Genomic DNA, 13,502 nt, shown 5'->3' with positions numbered 1-13,502 from the left:
CCCCCCGCCACATGTTACACAAAAGGCACCTGAGGAGGAAGAAAGATAATGATAGGGAGGGGACAATGGTCTGACCAGTTCAATGGCCATTTCTATGGTGAGACTCTTTATAAACACCAGGTGCTTGGAGGTAAAAGCCAAATTAATTTTGATTAGCTTTTCAGTATCACACAGACACCTTCTCCATTCACACGGCTCAAAGTGATGGGAAATGCTGGGGAGGCTTTAACTCCCAGGCCTAACAGCTTTGAAACGTTAATACTTACGATCAAGTGGTACTTCCAGTGCACTAATCATCTGGCACAGGAAGAGAATCAGGGCCACTCTGCCTGCAGGTAAGCGCTTCTTTTTCGGCATTATTTTAAGCTGCATTAGCTGAACTCCTGCTGAGACCCACAGACTGTATTTCCTTTTCTTCTTTCGCAGAAGATTTGCGTGCAACGTTTAAATAATGTTCATGCAGGGAACTGAAAAAGGGTAGGATAAGAATTATGGTGTATTAAAAAAAAAAAGAAGGCAACGAGAGGAAGTCTGCAGCACAGAAAATCAGTTCTGTATTATACATGAACTCCAAAAAGGAACTAACGTTTAAATATTTAACTCTCAAGGCTGGAATAATCATTTATTCATACATCAGCTAAAATCAGGTCAGAAGCATTTGTAGTGATGTCAAGTAAAATCTGTCTATTTGGCCATCCTTACGGTTTTCCCATTTAAAATATCTGCATTTATATCGGAGGCCTACCATGTCATTCCTAATAGGAAAAAAAGCTGGGCGTATAAATCGATTGGCAACTGAGGGAAGAGGGAAGGCCTAATGGTTTCTCCATGCTAGAGATTATCTTTGGGAAAGTCCAGGGCACTGTGGCAAATTTGCCTCAAACCCCAAACACTCATTTACCAGGTGAACAGCCAACAATCAGGGCCTTCCCCTTCCCTCACTGAGATTACGGTGGCAGGCACACCCGAGGCTCCAAGTTCCAGGCCTTTCTCACCACAGTCACCCCCCTCAACAGTGGGATCTACCAAATAAAGTTCAATACATCCTTAAACAGAAAATAGAAAAACTTCAGCGATCTGGTCTCAATTTATCCTGCCAACCTTGTCTTGTCCTGTTGGCATAGAGCTATTTTTTTTTTGTTTGATAGTCGGCTTCTGCTTCCCTTTCTTGGATCCGTCCTGCAACGTGCCCTGAATTTTCCCACCTTCTTGCCTTTGTTCACTCTGTTCCTTCTGCCTGGAATGCCCTCTCCACTATATTTTCCTATCAAAGTCCAAGTTATTTCTGTATAGATCACCTAATACTGAAACATTAGCTGATCAACCACACTAGAAGTCATTTCACCCCCACTAAGAATTCCTGAAGTTCCTTTTTAAAAAAACTGTTTATTTATTTTTCAGAGACAGAGATTGTATGAGCGGGGGAGGGGCAGAGAGAGAGAGAGGGAGACACAGAATCCAAAGCAGGCTCCAGGCTCTGAGCTGTCAGCACAGAGCCCGATGCAGGGCTTGAACCCATGAACTGTGAGATCACGACCTGAGCCGAAGTCGGACGCTTAAGTGACTGAGCCACTCAGGCACCCCTGAAATTCCTTGTTTTAATCATTTAATCGTGATGTATATTATACAGATAGATGCAAAGATAAATAGACTTTTTTGATACCCATGCTCTCTCCCCTACTCCTTCAGGCAAAAGTGGTGCCTCTCCCACTTCTGTATCCCTCTCCCATCACCCAACATAGTGTGCTTCACACATGAACGTGTTCGCCCCACACAGAAGAACATGAGCACACACACAATATAGACCTCTGTCCCACAGCCAACTCCTTCCTGGAATGACAGATTCAATCGTGACTTCTCATTAATGAAGACAGAGGGGAGTGACCAATGGCTCTCTCGAGAACGTAGAGGGATGCTGTTATTGCAGACGACGATAGCTCCCACAGCTTAATTACCGAATGACTTGTGCGATTTTCATTGTCTGTGTAATTGTGTCTTTTTCTAATATCCATCTTCTCCACTAAACTAAAAGTCTCCTAAAGGGAGGGACTGCACCTTTCCTGTTCCCTATTGTGTCCCAGAGCCCATCACAGTGCCTGGCACATGGTACAGAGTAAATGAGTATTTGTAGGAAAAAAAAGAAAGGTTTTGAGAAAGGGGAAAGAAATAGAAATTTCAGATCTTTGAGGATGAGGTTGTATTCAGATAGTCTGACTGCCATCTACCTAAGGCTATATTTATATTTACACTATTGGGTATGAAAACCAAACCCTTGTCTATATGGTCAACTTAGTTCTCCTATCATGCCTGTATATGGAATACAGTTTATATGTATAAAAGAAAAATGAAACAATCCGGATAACGTGTTTTACTAGCAACTGAGTTCTGATTTGAACATGATTACAATTATAGCTGGGACACCTTTTGGTAACCAAATACCAAAAGAACTTACTATACTACACAGAGACATTATATGTATATAAATCTGTTTCCTGAAGGAAACATCCATATTATGTGGTTTCATTTCGGAGCCAAGAAATTTGTCTTTCCACTTACAATACATGAACAATCACGCCCATTAAACATCGAGAGGCAGATTGAGAAGCTCCTCCAACTATTTCCAACCAAAATATACACCAGACAGTCTTCCTGTGTGTGCAAAGCATATCTGTATCATTTCATCAGATTTACTTAGGTCTCTCGTGATTTTTCTGTGGAACACTAACTCTGAATTTCAACATAAACTTTAGGGAAAATACAAATCAATGGCACAAATGACTCCAAAACAAGTTGATGTTACAAACTACACAGATTGAGAGGAAACCACAGAATCCAAGGAAACAATAGCAGGTATTCCTGCTTTCTATGTCAGTTTATTTCACTTAAGTGCCTTACTCTCTGGAAGAGGTGCTGGGGAACAAAAACACTTTCTAAAAGATGCACTAATAAATTATAATGCTCACACGGTCTTAAGCAACCACCTACAATTTCTAAATTCTTAATTTAGTATTCACTTTGCCTGCATGCCTTAACTCTTCATCCTTCAAAGAGAGGAAACCGCCAAACAGTTTCATAGACAAGGAAGTATCTTTCGACCCACTCTACCTTTTCAGACGCTGTAGGGAATAAAATATTCCCGTAAAATCACAGTGTTGCATAAAGAAAAAAATTAAAATTGTAAGAGAAACTGAGCAAGGACTTACTTGAAGAGACATGAGTAAATCCTCACAATGAGAGGGGGTCGTAAGCTAGATGAAGTGTTTCTCCGGAAGCAGTAAGTTAACTGCAACAACTGTGTCCAGTGTAGCTTCTGTTTGGAGAGGACAAAGCCACTGCCCTCCCCATCCTCAGACTCCTGCCTCTGGAAAATCACTCACTCCTCCTACATATGCCATCAGAGGTGAAAAACTCCATGCCTAAGGACAGCATTAGGTCCCCAGCACTCACTCAAAGTGAGAATCAAACACAGCTACAGAAAATTGAGGTTCCTCTCCGTAGGAGTGATGTGCTCGGCATGTCTCACAAAGAAAAACCGCTGCTTCTGTGCTCTCAGTATTGACGTCAATGCCCTGCCCTGTTAGGAGCCCATCTGCCCTGTGGTCCTACCTTGCAAGGTGACGGTCATCCTCTCTTACCCGAGAACTGTGAATCAACACTACCCGGCTTATGCAATTACATTAAAACGAGTGAAACCGCACTTGGAAGTAGCAGGCATCATGTTCAGTCAAGGCTAACGAGTATGTTAGTACAACGCAGCTTGAAATTTACAAAAAAATACCTGCGCAGACATTTTAAAGCATGCTTGAATGAGACAAATGATAGGTCGGTCTTTGCAATATAATTCACCCTGATATTTAAAACCACATATACTGTTAAAATGACCCCGGAGTATTGATAAACAGAAAAGCCTTTTAATTTTTCTCCTCATTTAACTCCATTCAAAGCAACTCTTTGCCTATTGCCTACAGACGGGAAAGAAAAATCTCCCTTCTTTGGTAAAATTTTCATCATTGGAAAAGAAATACAAGTCAAGGTTCCCTTATTTCTTTTTGCCTAAAATACATATTAAATCGTACAGCAAATGCTCCCCTGCATTGTTTACCATGTATTTTAAAAGAATTCATATTAATCCCAAGAAACATAGCTCTTCTGTTACCCGCTTAAGAAGTCTTGTCATTTGAAAGAAAATAAATCTTTGTTTTTCTCTCAAGTGAAAGATGAAATTATTTTCATTAAGAAAATATATCAGCTTTTAACCAGAACTGGAAGGCCAAGCATTAATCACCATTTTATTCTGGTCTGTTTGTGCTTTTTTGGCGTCCCAACATGGGTGGTTCAATGCTGACTGTGCAACGTAACACAATCTATTCTCTAAGCCAATAAACAAATATGCTTATGTGACTGGATGCCCTTTGGCACACTAATTGTTGCTTTGGTGACCCATCAGTGGCTGGCCTCACTAACTGGCCACACTAACTGAGTGTGACATCATCTTGACTGTGAAAGGCGTTTTTCAGCAGTCAACTTGGGGATGGTTACTTTCTATATTTTGTTAAATGTTTACCATAAGAATGAGCGCATTAATGTCCATTCTAGCCCATGCTTGTGCTTTTCAATCACAGATTTTTGAGTCTGAGACTATGGAAGGAAGGTCAATGGGAAATGGACAATGACTTTGCATAATGAACACATCAACAAAGTCACACTTAAATCTACACACAACTACATTACCATGAAAACGCCTCAGAAAAAGTAGTCTGAGATTATGTGCCCACAGCAATTGTAACGGTCTCTTCAAATAACAAAGCCAACTTTGTGAAGCACCAGGAACATGTTTCTAATTTCCTCCTAGCCCAAAGGGATGTCCTATAGTAGAGTTTCAACCAGGAATCTGGTACCTAGAAGCTAGAATGTATTCAAGGAAAGATGGACAATTAACAGGTGTTTTTACCCAAATAACAGATGATAGAACACGTCTCAATAACAGTTCAAATCTCCATTCCTCAGAGCACTATAACTGGTTCTCTTATTTGACATCCATAGAAACCCCAGAAAATAGGAAAGCAGGTATGGTGCCCACGTACTAGATGAGAAGAAAAAAAAAAGCCCATCACAATGGCTGTGATTCATCGAGCACCTTCCATGTGCCAGGAATCACACTGAGTTTTTGCTCCACGCATTCACTTACGTCATCTTGCCAATAACCCCAAAAGGTAAACTCTATTACACCTCCCGATTTACTGATAAGGAAGCTGAGGCGCAGAATGGTAAAGTCACCTGCTTAAGGACACACACCTGGTATGTTAAGTGCCAGACCCAGAGCTCCGGTTCCGGGAAGGTCTGGAACTTCCAGCCGACTCACATCGCCACTCCCTGAGAAGCCCCTGGCATTTCCCTCCCTCTCGTAGTTTCTGATTTTGCATTCAACTAAGAAGCAAGTAGAATTACCAAGTTCAGTCACTGGTGTTAAAAGAAAAAAAAAAAACCCTAATGGTTTCTGAATATAGATATACATATAGAGAGATCAGACAGAAGATCTTCACGGCGCTGCCCATAGCATGACTTCGGGGGCCTCTTCATGTGGGAATCCACATGAATACTGTCAGCTGGGATTGTACCACATGCTGGCTGGGGCCTTTTAAAGGAACTGCTAGTGAGGACAATGTGGAGAAGACACGCTTCACAAAGTTAATTTTAAAAGTAGGCAATATATGCACATGGTACAACACTCATAAGGTACAAAAGATCATAAATTCAAAGTAAGCAACCTAGTTTCTCCCTGAGAGGGTTATTACTGACCAAGTTTTGCAAATCCTTCTAGAGCTATTTCATGATAAGGATAAACATACGTAAAATGAGATCTTAAGGACCTCTTGAATTTAGAAAAATTTATCCAAGCCCTTTTGTCACGGAAGTTAGAGCATCAGAAATACCAACGCCTTTTAATGAGATCTAACCTTTTGCAACCCATGAAATGATTTGGATGCTGGCTTTTTTTTTCCCCCACACGTCCTTTGTTTAGCATAGCCAATTACAAGAAAGGAAATAGTAGGCAATGATATAATCGAGAGATCTAAGACAAAGGATAAAGCATGCTTAATGAAAAGTCCACGTGGGTGAGACTAACAGCGACCCTGACCAAGAATGGCACCTGTTCACACTTGTACAGACAGTTATCTGCGGACAGCCGTCAGGATCAGCTGCAAGGGTGGGAGAGCTGACTGGAGAGGAAGGGTGGGTGCGGTGAGAGAGAAAGGGAACAGCGCCTCTCAAAGGAAGACCTTCTCCTCCCACCTCCAAATCCAATCACAATTAACTATGAATGAACGGGTGGCTGTAATGCTCTAAATGCTCACTACACTCCCTTTGTCCTTCTGCGTTGACCCCACCGTCCTGACCAAGGCTAGAAGAATCAGGGGTGGGTGTCTGACCAAGGCAGCAGCCATGTTGAGCGTGTGAGATGACTGGGCTGTTTTAAAGGGCTGAACAGTGACCAACAAAGTGGTAACAAATTCCTCTCTCAGGGGGAAGGTAAATACAAGGCAGAAAGGTCGAGTGAGTCAATAGTTTGGAGCGGGAACAAAGGCCAAAGATCATACAGAGGCAAGGCAGCATGAGAAGCCCTGAGTAAGCAGAGGATATGAGGTGTCCAGAGCAGAAGGAGGCCAGTGGGCAGCCACAGGATCAGTCGAAACAGGGACAAGTTGTTGCTGAGTGACTGCAGCATCACGGAACACCTGAAAGGCGGTAACAAGTGCCTACTCCTCTTGAACCATGACAACCAGGCCTCTAACACTCCTGGCACCCCAGGCAATGTCCCAATTTTCGATGAGGTTTGCCAGAATAGTGGTTCTGGTTGAAGCCTCTTCCTGTCTTTCTTGCATCTTATAAACTGAATCAAGCCTTCGATCTAGCAGGACAGATAGACTGCTACATGGGTGGCCCACTCCTCACAGCATCCATACCCTGCAGTCACCTCTCACAAAGACGCTGGGTTTGGTCACATGACATACTTTGGCCAATGGGATTTTAGCAAGAATTATGCAAGCAGAGGTGTGGTGAGCATTTGCACACTGGGGCTTAGGCTCTTGTAAGTTCTCTCTGGGAGGCCTGAGCCGCACTACGGAAGGTTGAGAGGCCAGCGGAAAGAGACCCTGGGGGGACGAAACACCACTGTGGACTTTCTGGGCCCACCTGAATTCCCGGCTGAAAACCACCGAGCAAGTAGCTTAGTAAACCACATGCAGCAGCAGAACCATCTGAGAACAGAGAACCGGATATTAACCATCTAAGGGTTAACAAACCCTCAGAATCATGAAAAACAACAAATTGTTGTTTCAAGCCACAAAACTTTGGGTTGTTACACAGCCACAGGTATATGGAACAATTAACAAGATACACTGAGACAGGCTGTCTCTTGTAACCAGAAAGACTTTAATACACACATTTGAGAGTGCTGATGTGTCCAAGGCACAGATCTCCTTATGAGATTACGGCCGGAACCACAGGAATTCTAAATGAAGAGTCTGGCAATGTAGGTTTTTTCCCTCTGAAATGAGCTATCCTTCTGTTTTCTCCTGGATATGCTTCCTTGTGCACATATTGGTACAGCCAAGAGGCACAGACTTAAGTTACATTTCTCATGCAAAACTTAAGACGGTTACCACTGACGTCAAACAAATTTCCTTGCATGGAAACAAATGTGGTTTATGCCTAATTTAGAGTCTTAGATATTGTATCAGTTTATTTCTAAGGCAGAAAAGGCAAACATGGAGCTAGAGAACAGGGTGAGAGAGAGAGCTCGGTGTTGTTAGTCTACCCCTCCCACCTTCCCATGTCCATGAAGCAGACTAGGATTCTGAGCTCGGTCCTTGCTTGTATTGGATCCATTCACTCTCCTAGCAAACAGGGAATCTGAAAAAAGCGGGGAGGAGAAAGAGTGAAGCCAAGCCTGAGAGACAGGTCTACTCCTTCATCCCAAAGTCCACTCCCCATTGGTTTCCTTCAGATTAGGAAACAGAAACAATTTTAAACATTGAAAGTAGGGAACTGCTTGCTCTAAAGGCGAGGTCTGAGAAATGGAAATTTAATTCTGAATACGGGTCTTGATAGTCATATATCTGGAAACTCTGTCGGGCCACGGAAACAAGCCAGGGCTCTATTTATCTTCTTGTAAAGTGAGATTTCCACAAGTATCACTGAAAAGATGTAAGGATCAGAAACAGTTTATTAAAACCTCCAGCATAAAAGGCCTTACGGGATATTAGTATTCTAAATGGGCAACGCTTTGTCCATTTGTCAAGTAGACAATCCATGGCAAAATGGCGGCCATTTAATAGTAGATCATAGTATTTGGGATCCCTGGCAGACTGGCCACTTAACAAAAAAGTCACATTTCAAAGATAAGAATCCAGGATTTATAAACTGATATTCCTGCTAAATGGCATGAACCACTCGGAGTGGAGACGCAAGGCATGGTTCAAAATCTCATTGTGTGCTCCTCTCCTGCTGGGCCTGCGGGCAGGTTTGGGGAGAAGAGTGGGAGAGAGAATTAGCCAATCCTGCAGGGAGCAATCAACCCAGTGGTTTAAATGCTTCAGCACAATACAGTTTATATCTCACTCATGCTAATGTCCAGTATGGGCAGACTGGGGGCTCTGCTCCAGGCTGATGGCAGCACCGCCATTTTGTAATGTTGCCATCTCAACATGTGACTTCCAGAATGCCCGTATTCTCCCGCTCTCAATGGCCTCCATCCAGAGGTGACACACACGTCTTCTGCTCACAGCCAGCTGTCCAGAAGTAGTCAATGACTCCTGAGATATCTTAGTGAGGGCCATTACTTCTGCCACACAGAGCATGCTCGAGTCACCGTAGATCTGAAAGGTGCTTTTTTGGGGAAGGTTTCCAAAGTGACATCGTATGGGAGGGTGGTCTTAATGTTTCATCTCTGTGATCAGAGTCCAGGAGGACGGTGAGCCAGGGCTGTGGGGGCGCTGGCTGCCCACGGCCACCTCGTCTGCCTTTCTTCTCGCTGCATTTCTGAATCACTCTCTCCTATAACTTGGGCTTCCCCCAAACATGAGCCTGGGTGCAGGGGTGAGGAGCCAGAAGGCCCAGATTTCTCACATCCAAGGGATGTCACTCCTGCCATGTCACAGATGACTATAATCTTCACAGTAATGTTTCAAAATATATTTCGCTAAGGTATCCAGGCTCCGTAGAATCACAACAATACCATGGAAATGAGAAATGGAGACTGACATGACATGAAGAATTGTGTTCTCCACTTGTTATCAGTGCTAGGAAAGGTATATTATCATAAACGAACTAGCTGGAAATCCTTCATTCCAGCCGGAGGCGATTTCACGTAAAGAACTGGTCTCCGTTACTTGCTGATATGCATTTTGCACTACAAAGGATTTATCAGCAAAACAGGGGAGTAATTCATGAAATATTTAACTCCTCCTGCACTTCGTTTTCTTCAAACAGGCCGTGTGGAAATCTGCATTTATAAAAAAAATAAATCAATAAGTGATCCTTTGCTTCCAAAAGAATTTGTCAGATTTACTCCAAACAGCATCTTGCTCCTTAGCATCGAGAATACAATTCAGTTTCCAGGAAGTGAAATATTAGCTCCTCAGGAGTCCATATTCTCTATGAAAGCTAAGCACACAAACGCATGGATGTTAGAAACAATTTTCTCCACGATGTTGAAATTTAATCAACCCATCGATCAAAGCTTTAGAATACTCTGCTGAGTGTTGTGTGTGCTAAAAGACACTGACTTCTCAGGAACCGCTTTTTCTATGAGAAGATCACATTCTATTTCTCCTACTACTGAAAAGGGCTCCGTAGAAAGGATTTATTCCACTATGCAGTGAAAGAAATGGCATTTCCAAGAGCCGATTTGGGAACGCCAGCAAGAAGAAAGTATTTTGGGTCCAAGTGTCCTGCTTCCCGGAATAATTGGGACAGAAAAGCCTCTGGTTTCTATCAAAGTTGGTTGATAAGAACCTTACACTTAGAATTACTGCCCCTTTTGTCTCTTCAGTTCCATTTTCATGGAACCATTTTTGTGGGTAAGCTGAGCATTTATTTCCTAAAGACAAACATTTGTGCCTTTCTGGAAAGAGAGCTGGGAAGTAAGAAGGGAACGTGACATAGGAGGACAAAGACAAAGCAATAAAAGATACACCGTAGGTGTAAGAAATTTCCAAATTACATTATGAGTAGTATCTTTTTTTTTTTTTTTTTGGTTTTGAAATTATGGCAATTCACCAAGAAACGAGGCAGAAAAATACCCGCAAAAAATAATTCTCTTAAGCACATGAAAGGAATCTCAAAGATTTCCAGGGCAACTTCTGTAAGGGCTCACGCTTTGAACATCTCTAAGGTCTCCTCCAGCCCTGGGCTTTGGAGCGTGAGCTCTGCGCCTGTGTTAATGAAGCAGAGCCAAATAAAGCAGCCACCCAGAGTATAGCCATTGACATGCCCCCGCAGGAAAATAAAACCAAGACCAGAACTTGGAAAAAAAAAGAGACCCAAGCATCAGATTCTGCGAGGCCACTGGTTATTAAATCTGATGAAGCCTGGCAAGGCAGAGATGGACACATGAGTATCAGGTGCACGTGACCATCTCAACAAAGGGCAGAATGACGTGGGCGGGGAGGCAAGTCTGTGTCCAGTCTCTTCTCAGAGAGGAGGAGGCGTGGGGCTCCCGCAGAGGCTGAGCAGTGGTTTCTGGGTCCGGCTACCACTTGCTGAACCTCCTGTGGCCAGTGGACATCACTTGGGCAATAGGAGAGGCAATATTTTGTGGAGAAGGGATTCAAAGCCTGGAAGAGCAGCCAGCAGAACCTAGAAATGCAAGGGGCGGGGGAAGAACAAAACCAGCAGAAAGGTGAGAGGCGGCGGGAAGGACACCCAGGGACACCACTAAGAATAATGTTGGAGACAGAACCCAAAGACATTGCTAGAGCTAAAAAGAGTATTAGGTGTGAGTGCAGAGAATGCTCACGTACAGGAGGCAATGAATAGTTGAAGGCCCTCTTTCTCCTGCCTGGTCAGGTGGCTCAGGATTAAGCCAGTAAACACTGGGGATCTGACACCAAAAGCAAAGACAACAAAAGCCAGAATAAACAAGTGCGACTATGTCAAAAGAAGACACACAGATGGCCAACAAATACACGACGAGCTTCTCACTATCACTAATCATCAGGGAAATGTAAAATAAAACCACAGTAAGACATCACCTTACACTTGGTAGAATGGATATTATCTAAAAGACAAGAAATAAGTGTTGGTGAGGATGTGGAGAAAAGGGAATCCTTGTACACTGTTGGTGGGAATGTAAATTGGTACAGCCATTCACTTAAAAAAAGGTTGGATAGTCAGGAGAGCTTGTGACTCTTGATCTCAGGGTTGTGAGAGCAAGCCCCACATTGGGAGTAGAGATTACTTAAAAATAAATAGAAATAAATAAATGTGATGTGATTTTATATAAATATGCATATATGTACATACACACAAACAAGGGAATGCTATTTAGTCATTAAAAAATGAAATCCTGCCATTTGTGACAACATGGATGGACCTTGAGGGCATTATGCTAAGTGAACTGAGACAGAGAAAGACAAATACCACATGATCTCATTCCGTGTGGAATCTGAACAAAGCAAAGCAAAGCAAAACAAAACAAGATAACACAGAACAAAAAACCAAGCTCCTAAGTACAGCGAACAGACTGGTGGTTGTCAGAGGCAGGGGGTGGTTGGGGTGAAATGGGTGAAGGGAGTGAAAAGGTACACACTTCCAGTTATAAAGAAATAAGTCAAGGGGATATGCACATGGACAGCATGATGACTGTAGTTAATAACACGGCATTGCCCATTTGCAAGTTGCTAAGAGAGTAAACTGTAAAAGTTCTTAGCACAAGGAACATATCTTGTAACTATGTATGGTGACCAATGTTGGCTAGACATATTGGGGTGATCATTTCACAACATACACAAAGTCAGATCATTATGGCATACACCTGAACCTCATAGAACGTTGTGTGTAAATTACACCTCAATTAAACGAACTGCCATCTTCTCATGCAAACAGCAAAACGTGCAGGGAATTTTAGAGGATTTAATTAAATTTAACTCAATAATCTGAGAATCAATTATGTATAGATCAATGGCTGCTTGGGGGTGGTCAGAGAGGATAGGTAGCAAACAGGCAAGGGGAAGCTGTGGTTTTGGGGTTTTTTGTTTTTTGTTTTTTGTTTTTAGGAGGGAGCTGTTTTGAGCAGTGCTCAGCAGAATGGATGCTATAAGGCTTCCGTAGCCAAGTTATAATTGTGTAAAATGACAATAATACACCTGCCCTCCTGACCGTGATCATCACCACAACCACTAAACCATAAAACAGGCTGGCAAGCCCCAGTTGCGGCATCCAGATGATTCTTGGTCATTTTAAAGAAATAAAAGTCAATAGTTTTCCATCCTTGTGTCAAAGGATGGAAAAGAAGAGCTCTTTGACCTTCATTAGGGAGCTTCTTAAAATATAATACTAAAAGTATAACCCAGAAAAGAAAAAATAATAAATTAAACATCATCAAAATTAAAAACATTCGTTCTTCAAAAGACAGCAATAAGAAAATGCCAAGCCAAGCCACGGACTAGGAGACCAGTATTTATAATCACAAATCTAATAAGGGACTTGTAGCCACAAAATATAGAAAACTCATACAACTCAAAAATAAGAAGACAATTCGATTTTTAAAAATGGGCAAAAGATATGGGTAGGCACTTCCCCAAGGATATACACATGGCTAATAAACCCATGAAAAGATGTTTGATGCAATTTGTCATTACGGAAATGCAAATTACAACCAGATGAGATACCACAATGCACCCACCTGAAAAGCTGTATTCAGAAAGACTAATTATATCAAGTACCAACCAGTCAAGACGGGGAGTAACTAGCATTTTGGGACATCACTATGGGAATGTAAAAAGGTATCGCCACTTTGGAAAAAGTTTGGCAATTCTTAAAAGTTAAACATACACTTACCATACAACCTAGCAATTCCACTCCAAGGTATTTAACTAAGACTGATGAACCAGAAGTCCGCATAAAGACTTGTATGCACACGGACACAGCAGCATTTCCTATAATAACCAGCAACTGGAAACAATCCGAATGTCCACCAACGGGTGAAAAGATAAACACGACAAGGTATATTTATGTAATGGAAAACTCAACAGTAACAAAGAATGAATGGCGGATATATGTGTCAACACGGGTACAACCTGAAAATTATGCTACGTGAAAGAAGCCTGACACAAAAATGTGTATGATTCCATGTCTATGAAGTTTCTAGAAAGGTAAAACCATAGAATCAGAAAACAGATTAGCGGCTGCCCGGGTCTGTGGGGTGGGAGGTAAGAATGGGTAGGAAGAAATTCTTTGGAAGGTGACGGTAATATTCTAAACTAGATTGGAGTGAAGTT

At 42.3% G+C, this 13,502-nt stretch overlaps 1 protein-coding gene across 32 annotated transcripts in view; it reads right to left on the bottom strand.

The window, feature by feature from the left end:
* NRCAM (neuronal cell adhesion molecule) overlaps positions 1–13,502 on the bottom strand; it is a 287,175-nt gene that overhangs the window by 79,016 nt on the left and 194,657 nt on the right. For all 32 annotated transcript variants that reach the window (XR_006716213.1, XM_045494397.1, XM_045494401.1 and 29 more), the window contains one exon: positions 267–467. Coding sequence is in view for 31 of the 32 variants with exons in the window: in XM_045494397.1 (XP_045350353.1) it covers positions 267–372 (106 nt within the window). In the remaining variant the exon portion in view is untranslated. The remainder of the gene's footprint in view (positions 1–266; positions 468–13,502) is intronic.

Source organism: Leopardus geoffroyi, chromosome A2 (assembly GCF_018350155.1).
Source record: "Leopardus geoffroyi isolate Oge1 chromosome A2, O.geoffroyi_Oge1_pat1.0, whole genome shotgun sequence".
NCBI lineage: Eukaryota > Metazoa > Chordata > Mammalia > Carnivora > Felidae > Leopardus > Leopardus geoffroyi.
Note: the sequence above shows the minus strand (reverse complement) of the source record. Positions and strands in the feature narration are given on the sequence as shown.